General features: G+C 38.2%; 1 protein-coding gene across 2 annotated transcripts in view; it reads right to left on the minus strand.

Annotated features, from left to right (window-relative positions):
• Window positions 1-1,957: 1,957 nt before the first annotated feature.
• F5 (coagulation factor V) overlaps window positions 1,958-10,931 on the minus strand; it is a 66,694-nt gene continuing 57,720 nt past the window's right edge. For both annotated transcript variants that reach the window (XM_023708637.1, XM_023708638.1), the window contains 6 exons: window positions 10,307-10,410; window positions 9,497-9,652; window positions 8,169-8,313; window positions 7,651-7,802; window positions 4,588-4,770; window positions 1,958-2,463 (listed from right to left, as the gene is read on the minus strand). In XM_023708637.1, the coding sequence (XP_023564405.1) occupies window positions 2,317-2,463; window positions 4,588-4,770; window positions 7,651-7,802; window positions 8,169-8,313; window positions 9,497-9,652; window positions 10,307-10,410 (887 nt within the window). In that variant the 3' untranslated portion in view covers window positions 1,958-2,316. The remainder of the gene's footprint in view (window positions 2,464-4,587; window positions 4,771-7,650; window positions 7,803-8,168; window positions 8,314-9,496; window positions 9,653-10,306; window positions 10,411-10,931) is intronic.

Consider the following 10,931-nt stretch of genomic DNA (forward strand, 5'->3'; position numbering starts at 1 on the left):
GCCCACTTGCTATGGGAAGGTAATACTAGGAACCCTGATTGTGAAGCTGTTTTTTAGTTGTTCTCAATTTTAGATGTAAGTAATCAACCTCTTCCCAGAGCAGGTTAAAACCTGTCTGGCAATATGGCGGTGCCATACTTGAATCCCTCTCACTGCTCCCTGCCAGTGGAAAGAGTCCTTTCAGAGCAAACTGCATCCTTCTTTTTCAGTTCACAATATGCATGGGTTCATGTGACCACCTAGTCTACCGGCGTTTATTCCTGGATCTCCTAGCCCTGGTTGCTTACCTTGCTTTTGTGGCTCCAGCTTCCCTTCCCCAGGAGCCAGGAGCCAGGGAGGGAGTCCAGACTGTTTAGTTGTTTTCTCTAAATTATAGTGCACCTCTCCAACTTCTCTGTAGCTTGTATTTGTCCTGTTTTTTCCTTCCTGATTCCCACTGAATTATTTCACTTTTTTTTCTTTGCTAAGTTGTTATTTTCCAGCATCTTGATTCTGGATGTCAGAGAGACTTACTTTTGCAACTGAGCACCACTCCACCATTTCTCCTTGTGAATGTTATTTTAAGCACTAAGCTTTTGATGACTCTCCAGCCTGTCAAGTATGCCAAAAGCCTCCCCGTCCCATAATAACTATAGGACCATTGGATGCCAGCATAGAGAAGGGAGTGATGAAACAGGAAGCTGCTAGAGGAAGAGACAGGAGGAGGTTGAGGCTACCATTGGATGCCAGGAAGCGAGAAGGGCACTGAAAGAAAACCTGAATTGCTCTCCAGCTTGGCCTGGAGCCAGTTACAGCAGGCCTAGCTGCATTTGGGCCAGCAGTTCCAGTGTTCTGTTTTACATCTCTGAGCTTTCCTTTGTGTGAACATGCTTTACAACAGCCTACACTAATGTGGTACCAGATGAATCCATACCTACATGTTCTATTTTCCTATGGTCACTTTTGTTTTGTTTCATGTCTAATGACTGCCAACCTGGAAGGTCAATGTGTATAGCCAGTCTTGAGGGAAACCAGGATAGATCCACATGTCCAGGTGTACCACTGAGAATGTACTTGCTTGTTTCCTTGCTCATAGAATCAGAGAAGTCATTATCATGTAGAAAAGGTGGGGCTTTTTTTTTTTTATGGTACCAGGGATCAAACTCAAGACCTTGAGCTTGCCAGGCAGGCACTTAGGCTGCTAAATCATTTCATATGGCAAGATTGTTTTTTCTCTCTATTATTAAGAGAAAAAAATCATTAAAAATTATCTTTGTTTCCCATCGTGTTAATGTGAGCCCTTAGTTATTGCAGACTGGTGAGGCCTGCAGTCTCCTAACCAGGTAGATGGCAGCAAAGGCAAAATAAAAAAGTCAAGCAGGGGCTGAGGAGATAGCTTAATAGAATAAGCACTTGCCTGGCAAGTGCAGGGTCCTGAGTTCAATCCCTGGTACTGCAAAAAAAAAAAAAAAAAGTCAAGTGTTTTGAATTTGGGATTTTAAGATAAACAGTTTCTCTAGGCAGCCTGATTTATTATGTTATCAAACAAAGGAGGGGAATACTGAAGAAGATGCAGGAATCTAGGTAGAATTTGGAAATCCCTTTAAGGGATTATGTTAATTTAGAAGAACTGACATCTCCAGGAAGGCCTCCACCACAGGAAAGAGGTGCCTGCAGTTACAATCTTTATTTAGCTAATTGAGGTTGGAACCAGGTAGCTTAGTGTGGCCTTGTCTTGTCCTTTGGCTTCAGCCACAGTTACTGGCTGCTCACAGAAGCCAGACAGGGGGCCCAGAGCTTGGGCAGGCTTACAAGTAAACATGAAAAGCCATATTGATTAATTAACTAATATATTGTTTATTGGTTAATATAAATCCTGCTCAGAGCCACTTCTAATGGTCTCCATCAGTTTTCTTTGTTCTTAAATCATAGTTCTTTTAAAGAAAAATGCAGGAATGAAAGTTTTCCAGGGCTACAATTGTTTTGCAAAAGTAATTATCTCTTTTATTAATGTATATAAGATTTAAAAGAGTATAATGAAGCAGATTGGCTGCATGAATATTATTTTATATAGGATTTTAATCATTGTGAAAAATAAGTCATTTTTATTGCCTCTTGATATCTATTATCTAATATTCAAATTAATTTACAAATAATAGCCACCATCTCACTTCATGTTGGCAGTAAGTTACATTATAAAAGTTTGTTATATAATAGAAAAAAGGAAATAATAGACAAATTATAACATTTAAAATAGTCACAGAATGCACTATCAACTGTAGACACTATAAGGTCATAAAGAGTCTCTTCTTTTTTTTTTTTTTTTAATATCCAGTGCTAGTAAATATCACAGCCATACAGTTCTAGGCGAAGTGCAATACTTTGGCTCCATGTTTTAGGAATGATACGGATAAATCTAGAAATGATTGGTGGATTGAAAAAGTTCTTTACTTGTCCTTTGACATTGGTGTTTCCTTCAAAAACCTGAAATCAAAATGAGAAAGATAGCTCTCAGTGTTGGTACAGTGAATATAAAAATGTGACAATTCCTTACCCTTTTGGTGCAAACATGGACATCAAATATGGGACAACAGGAGAATGGGGAAAAAATGAATCACAATATAACACGTACAGGTACTAATTACCTATGATAAATGAGATCATTGTGTATACCTAAAATGTACCAATAAACAATTAGAAAAAGTACTATCATAGAGGTGATGATCATCAATTAGTATCTGCTGAAGAGACCCACTTAAGCATTTTCATTTCACTAGTGATCTGGTCAAATTAAAGAAAAACAAATCTGATGTAGTGCTGTAGAACTATTGTTATGTATATTTAGGACAGGGTCTACCCAGTTTATAGGGTCTCACTACACAGACTGGACTCAGTGCTTCTCCTGTTTTCAGCCTTCCAAGCGCTGGGATTACAGGCGTGCACCACCACGCCCAGTCTCAAACAGGTCTCAACCCCCCCCCCGGGGGGGCGGGGCTGGCACAGTGTGCTGGGAATTGAACCCTGGTCACTGGGCTCTGCCTAAGCAGGCATTTTAGTCAGCTGAGCTATCTGGCCAGCCCTGTATAACATTTTTAAACAATTCTTAGATACTTCTCATTATCCATGTCCTCATCTGCAAAATAAGGATGACAAAAATTGTATCTCAGAAAGTTATAAATGATAGGTTCTGGCCCTAGTATGAATTGCTGAATGATTAGGGTGGTCATGTAACATGGCTGAAGCCCTTAAAACAACAACTTACCTTCCTAGTGACCTCTTCCTTCTTCTTCCCCACCCCAGTCCTGGATACCTTACTTGTGCACACAGGGAAGACCCTAGTCAGTTCCTTACATCTAAATGAAAATGCCCCTCAAACTCCACCCCTAGCAGGGGTCCCTAAAAGCCTCAGCTTTCTTTTTCTCTAGGTTAGAGGATCCCCTATCTCCCTTGGATTCTCTCTTTGTCCTCAAAGATAATAAAGTCCCCTCCCTTTTTCCCTTGTACTTCTGTTTCTGTGCTGCATCTCTGCTGAAAAACCCAATAGTAAAGTGGAAAAATGTACATAAACATGACAAATGCCTCATTCAGTGTTGAGTAGTGAGTCCTAAGAAGTGAAGCATTTAAAATAAAGTATCACCATACGTTTCTGTGTAGTTATACTTTCTTACAATTGCTCTATACACTCAACTAACCTTTTAAAAAGTCCTCTGCAATTTCTCAAAGATTTACACGTATAGAAGAAATTAAATCAGTTATTTATGATTGTGGTTCTTACTCTGATATGAGCCGAACCTAGTATAGTGAGAAATAAACCAATGGAAACAGACAGCAAGGTGTTTGAACAGTGAGAAATGGGTATAAATCTTTAACTGAGTTAAGTGCTGAGCATTTGATTAGAATTCGTTAAATCGCAGTTCCCTTTTTTTTTTTTTTTTTAACATTTCTTTGCCTACTGGATTTAGTCCAATTTCAATTCCTGGAATATTAGGCATATCTCTTGAATTTTGTTCCAGGACATTTTTTTTTCTCATGGTACCAGGGATCCAACTAAAGACCTTGAGCTTGCCAGGCAGGCACTTAGGCTGCTAAGCTATCTCTCCAGCCTCTTCCAGGACATTTTAAAACCATCTATTAGGAAATAAAGAAATTCAGTATTGTAGTGGAGTAAAGTAGTTTCTCTTCTCTCCATCAGAAAGGATAATAATTTTTTTCTATTGAATGACAATATGACATACAAAAGTCTATGATCTTGGGCATTGCTCAGTCATGAATAAAAAGGGTAATTAATCTAAGGCAGTGCTACTATGGCATTATTTCACAGTGGAAAGTTTTTCTGAATTTTTCCTTCTCCATCTTTCTTAGAGCTAGTTAAACTCAAGCACCCCCTACTATTGTGTCTTCACTATTTTCATAGCTGGCTCATTCAAGGCAGAAAGGTGGTGTACATGATCCCTGTCCCAAGACCAGGTGCCTCTAGAACTAAGATTTAGAAGGCTTAAAGAGGTAGTAAGTGTCAAAGCATACTTGTCAATTATAAGGTGCTGCCCATGTCCCTAACACGAGACAGTTCTCAGACTGCTTTCTCTTTGCCCAGAAGCCAGTCCATACCTTGTCCATCATGGAGGATTTCTGCCTGTAAGGTTTCCATTCTAGTCCCTGGTCACTGTATTGAATGGTGTAGCTCTTCACATACATTTCAGAGGACAGAGACTTGCAGCCCTGTGTTACAATTGCAGTTATCTTCTTGATTTTGAGCAGATCAATTTGTAACCACTGTTGATTGTTGTTTGCCTATTAAAATGAGGAAAAAAACATGGACAAATATCATGTTAGAAGCTTTGCTTTGTTTTGACCAAGCTCTTCAGAAACCACAGGGCTTGAAAGGATTTCTTTTCTGTCTCATAGCCTCAGATTTGTTGTCTTTTAGAAGACTTCCATATTTCTTTTCTTGTTTGTTGCCACAGATGTATAAATTTCTATTGGTGCAGTTCATGCCTCATACAGTGACTGTTCCTTTACTTCTTTATGATACTTATTATTCAAGGGGAGAGGTTTTAGTTTGGCTTTCTGGTATTAAAACAAAACAAGACACAGTTGGTGTTCAATCAATACTTGCTTTCCTTTTTTTTTTTTTTTTTGTGGCAGAATAAGGGATTGAACTCAGGCCCTTGTGTTTGCCAGGCAAGTGCTTATTTTACTGAGCTATCTCCCTGGCCCCAATAAATATTTTCTGAGTAAATGAATAAATTAATTTTACTTGAAAAATTGCTAAATTATCTCTAATATTTTTAAACAACTTTGTTTAATTATTATGGTAACAGTTGCAGGATTATCTGGGAAAGAATTCAGTAGCATCCTTTCTCTATTTAACATTCTTCAGAAAAACTTAACTTTTCTTTCCACTGCTACTATTAAATGGGAGAAACAGGCTAATTTCTTATTTTTCAAATTTCAAATAAATGTAATATTTGTGAGTGCTAATAGAGCCGTAAGTAGGACTGACATGTCATCAGAACTGTCCTGTCCCTAATCTAACATAAGGGCTAATCACGTTCAGTGATAGGTGCTTGGAGAAAGTCAGAAGGACTAATTGATATTTTTAATCATCTGAGATTAATTTTCACATTCCAGAGACTTATGCCCAAGTGATCTCACCAAATTTTATATAAAACTAAATATTAGGCCAAGCAAGATAGCTCAGTGGACTAAGCGCCTGCTTAGGCAAGCACAGGGACTGGGGTTCAATCCCCAGTACCATGTGCTGCACATGGATGCTCTGAACTGGTGACCAGGTCCGTGTGTGGTGGCGCTTGCCTGTAATCCCTGCGCAGGGAAGGCTGAAAACAGGAGGATCACTACGAGTCCAAGCTGAGTAGTGAGACCCTGTACCAAATGCATAAAAAAAAAGAATAAATATTGATATATTTCCTCTACATCATTTTATTCTGTGGCTATATGTGTATCTTTTTATTTGCATGTGTATTTATATGTATACATAGGTATGATATATTTAAAAGCAAATTAATTAAATTAAAATAATTATAGTAGAACTTTTTGTTAATTTTGTGACACCCTCTAGTGACATCTGGGTGGTGTCTTAAGTATGTCTTTCAGTTGATGAGCCATGAAACACAAGAGGATTTTTGCAGGCATAAATGAGTTGGGAACACTTCAGTCAGGGACAAGTACACATCAATGTTGCTTGCCTGCATGTGTCTTGCTTCAGTCTCTGAAGAAATCCTATAAACATATTTCATATGAAAAAAGGTTAACTATAAGAGTTACTTCTAGATTTAAGAACTCTAGGTTTATGATGATAGCATTAAAAATTAAAATTAGCATTTTATCTTTCAAGTTTCATTATACTACAAAGACTAAGAGCAAACTATATGGGGAATAATTTGTTAAGGTTTTAAAATGGGGAGGTGAGAGGGGATTGAGTGGCACCACTCTAACCATTTAGTACTTATATCATTATATAAATATAATGTAATATAATATTATTTTAATTATTTTACCTTCTCTGGGTGTCAGTTTTACGCTCTGCAAAAATTGAAACATGCGGTGTTTGGGCTGCTTCAAATAGAAAAAACACTACTGCCTATCTACTAGGAAAGGGATTCAAGTTCTGTTCTACCACCAAATTAAACTAAAATTACTTTTTTTTTTTTTTGTATTTAGACTGAAAAGGAAAGGTATGGAGCAAAAGCTTCATAAGCAGCCTGAGACTTTAGTATTCTGTGATCCCATGATGGCCCAGAATGAGTTTTGAGGCGCAGAGAGGGGTCTCCAAGAGTGCATGGGGTACTGGCACCACGATTCTCATTCCTTTTCTAGTGGTCTAAGTTGAGGACAGATTCTGGGCTTATATAGAGAGCCCTGGGAGCTGGAATGTGAGTATATTAAGGGAGGAGATTGGAGGATACTAAGGAGGGAATTTGGATTTAGTTGGGTGCAAAAATCCTTAAATTACCCAGTCAATTAAGAATGAAACAAAAACCAAATAAACAGTGAACAGTTACGCTAATGTTAGGTCACCTGAATTACTCAATGAGTTCATATCAGGAAAAGTATAACTCTCTGGAAATGTTTTTTAAATTTAGGTCACTGATTTATAACTAGTTTTGCAGCATTTTACCTTGCCTCCAGGCATCTCAGGAAATGTCTTAAAATAAGCTCTTAAAAAATGGGCACAAAAAACTTAAAAAGCACTCTTAGTAAAATGAAAGATATTGCTAAATTGTAAAGAAACAAAATAAGAAATGTTATAAATCTAAAGCATTTATCACTGATGTTATTGGCATCTGGAATTGGAAACTACAGCCATGATAATGCATGTATATATTGCCTGTGGCTGATTTCCTGCTACAATGGTAGAGGTGAGTTATGATGACAGTGCTTGTTCTATAAAGCCTAAAATATTATTTTTTTAATCTTTACAGAAAAATATTGTCCCCTCATGGTTTAAAATGAAGACTAGACCAACAATAACAGATGATAAATGATTTTTCTCTGAACTAAAACAATTGATTCTGCAGATATCTTAGATTCTCAGACCTCAGATTTTCATCTGAGTCACAGGACATGATACTCCTGCTTCCCAGAACCCCCTACTCCCTAGGGTTGCCTTCTGGGGGTGCTGAGGGGAGTTCATTCATAGGGTCTGTATACCTTGGCTTGCCAGGCATTCACTCGGCCCTGTGCATTAAGGCGGGCACGGGACGGCTCCCAGTAATCTCCCCACCATGATTTTTTAAATGAGGAGGCTGTGATTTGCTTGTTTTCTATTTTTCCCTTCTCCATTCCCAGTGGTGTAGAACATCCTGTCAAGAAAAAGGTAATGTGATTAATTACACAACATTAAAATTCTCTGCATGATGTTTTACACTTCAGAGTCCATAAGAAACAACATTACTACCGATTGACAGCAAAAACTATTGCAACAATGCACATTCATTGAATTCTTGGGGCAAACCGTGATCTTAGGTGCAAATGTATTCCTTAATGTTCATAATTATCTCCATTTTATGAATGAGAATTTACCTGAGTGGACTCTGTTTCATGAAGATTTTTCTGAAGTCTAAGTTATTGAAGAGAACTAAGAATTCCTTGTATTTCCTTCCGTACCCCAAATCTAGAGTATCAGAATACATCAGTGAGAAGATAATACATCTTTCTTTGATCCTTACCATTAGCCTCACAGCCTTGCAGCTCCAGTCGAAGGGTAGGTCTGTTATAGGATCGCGTTGGAGATACCCTAATATATCTAGCCACAATAGGTGGATCAAACTGATTGTCCTTTATTGTAGTGGCATCTGTATTGCCATCAAAATACTAGAAAAAAGAAGACAACTGAGTTACATAACAGCTCTCTATAAAGTGACATGATAATCTTTTTCATCTAATTTAATATTAGGTATTAAATTTTCATGGGGCCTAAATCACATTGATTTGATCTTAAAAAATAATTGAGGCTACTTCTGCTTCCAGGAACATAATGTACTTTGCCTTGTTTGCTCCTGCTATGTACAGCTAGGTATGCTGGAAACAAATATAAAAGAAAATGAACAGTGGAGAGAGGCAAGAATACTGAGGTTCTCAGGACCCTAGGAAAAACATGGTGGTGGCTTTCCTGGGCTTTGGTTATCTCTTATATATCCTAATCCTGGAGATGAAGAAGCCGGCAACCTGCAGACACACCAATGTACAGAAAAAGAATGCTCCAACCAAAGGGCCAGGAAAGGATAGTTTAACTGAGCAGAAAGGATCAGACAGTAACTGTTCTGTATGAGCCAAACCCCTGAAAAAATGATAGAAGTTCCCCCAAACTAGCAGCAAAAACAAAAGGGGAGACTTGTATGCTTGTTAGACTAAAGCAGTACCTCAGTACCCTCGTTGGGGCTATGTCTGAAAAATGTAAGATAGGAACCCAGGCCTTTCATCCGCTCCAGCCCCTAATGATGCTTCTGCTCCTGCAGAATCAGTAGAAACCACGTGGGGAACTTGGTTCCTGCACAATTACAAGGTTTCCTTTTGTGGGGTAGAAGGAGGGCTTGAGAGGAGGGTTTCCAGCTGGCCCATGGAAGACCTAGCAGGGGAGCAGCATTCCTTAGGCATGGCCCCAAGTAAATCAGAATTATAGTGTCTCAGAGTGTCACTGGTATAAATATTCCTGCTTCCTTCAGATATACTGAAATTAAAAACAAAATAAAATGTCATAGTAAAATCAAAACTCTTGGCAAATTTCTAGCATAAGCTTGAGAAATAAGACCAGATATTTTGTTCTGTACATGATCTGCCAATCTGGTGTTTGGGTTTCTTTTTTTAAAAAAATAATAAAGTGATAGTTTTCAATTTTTGTGGAGTTTTGCAGTTTCAGCAGTTCTGCCTATTCCTTTAATTCATAACATACTGCCATCATATACCACTTTCTTCCACAAAAGCCTTAGGAAGCTCTTCTCCTTTCCTAGATTCCCTGGGGTGAGTCTTGAAGTTAGATAGAAGTATGTACACAGACCATCACATTCTTTGTGCTGTTTCCTTTGAAGATCTGCCAGCTCGTACTGTCAGAGCTGTAAGCCACGTAGAACTCGGTGGTGTAGCAAGACTTGAGGTAATGTTTGGCACCCTGGGTTTGGATCCCTGTGAGAACAACTTCTTTTTGCATGTCCACCTGCAAAAGAGGTCAGCTGTCAACAAAGGTGTCCTTGTATGCGAATTACATGCTGTCACAATTCAGTCTGTTCAGCTTTCTTAAGAGGGAAGGAACCAACACCTAATGTTTTCTTTGTTTGTTTTTTAATCAGATATTTTTATTCGGATATGTGTGCTGTACATAATGTTTAGCTTCCTCGTATTGAGGTGGCCCATGCACAGAACACATCTTAATTTTCTTTTTCATACCTTTCCCTGCTCTCCTCCATCCTTCTATCTCTTGAGTCCCAGACCATTTGAGAAAGATCTATCTCCCTACTTCCTATTACTTATCTTTTATCTTAGAAAATGGGTAAGATGGTTAGATGCAATCTATATTTGAGTATAGCCTGGAGTTGAATTCTAGTTCAACCACTAATTACAAGTATGCTTTGGTAAGTTAGGTAACATCTCTCTGCCTTGGATTTTTTCGTCTGTAAAATGGAATATTAGATTCACCCTCACAGCGTTGATTTTGAGGATGTAAAGTACTAAGAATAATGCCTAACAACTATTGGTTTCTATTCCCCTAATCACATCACAAGAAAAATAAGAAATTATTAAATCACTGTCATGTTTATTATTACAATATTATCAGACTAATAATAAATATTATCAGGCTAATTAGACATACCTGGATCCAAGGTTTAGAGGCAATTTTTAATCTGCTTTTTTCTATACTCCAAGCATTATATGATCCACCATTGTTTAATCTTGCTAATTTGGGTTCCCAGTTATCTAAATTCAAAGGAAGAAAGGAAATCTTAGAAAAAATATTTTTTTTCTCTAGTAGTAGGGGTTGAACTCACCCTATGCACTAAATGAACTACATCCTCATCCCCTTTTTAAATTTTTATTTCTTCAGTCTTGGTCTTTTTTTTTGGCAGAACTGTGAATTGAACTCAGGCCCTTGGGCTTGCCATCTGAGCCATCTTCCCGGCCCCTTGGTCTTCTTCTTTCTTTTGTGTGTGTATGTATTTAGTACAGGGTCTACAGGGTCTCACTTCACAGATTGGACTCCTCGTGATCCTTCTGTTTTCAGTCTCCCAAGTGCTGGGATCATAGGTATGTACCACCATGCACAGTCTCATTCCCCCTCTCAGCGTGCCCTGGGGATGGGACCAGCACTGCATCCCAGAGATTGCACCCCAGTCTCTGTATCTGAGACTTGGCCTTTTTTCTTTTCTTTTCTTTTCTTTTCTTTTCTTTTCTTTTCTTTTCTTTTCTTTTCTTTTCTTTTCTTTTCTTTTCTTTTCTTT

This window comes from Octodon degus, unplaced genomic scaffold, assembly GCF_000260255.1.
Source record: "Octodon degus isolate 3935 unplaced genomic scaffold, OctDeg1.0 scaffold00423, whole genome shotgun sequence".
In the NCBI taxonomy this organism is placed as follows: Eukaryota; Metazoa; Chordata; class Mammalia; order Rodentia; family Octodontidae; genus Octodon; species Octodon degus.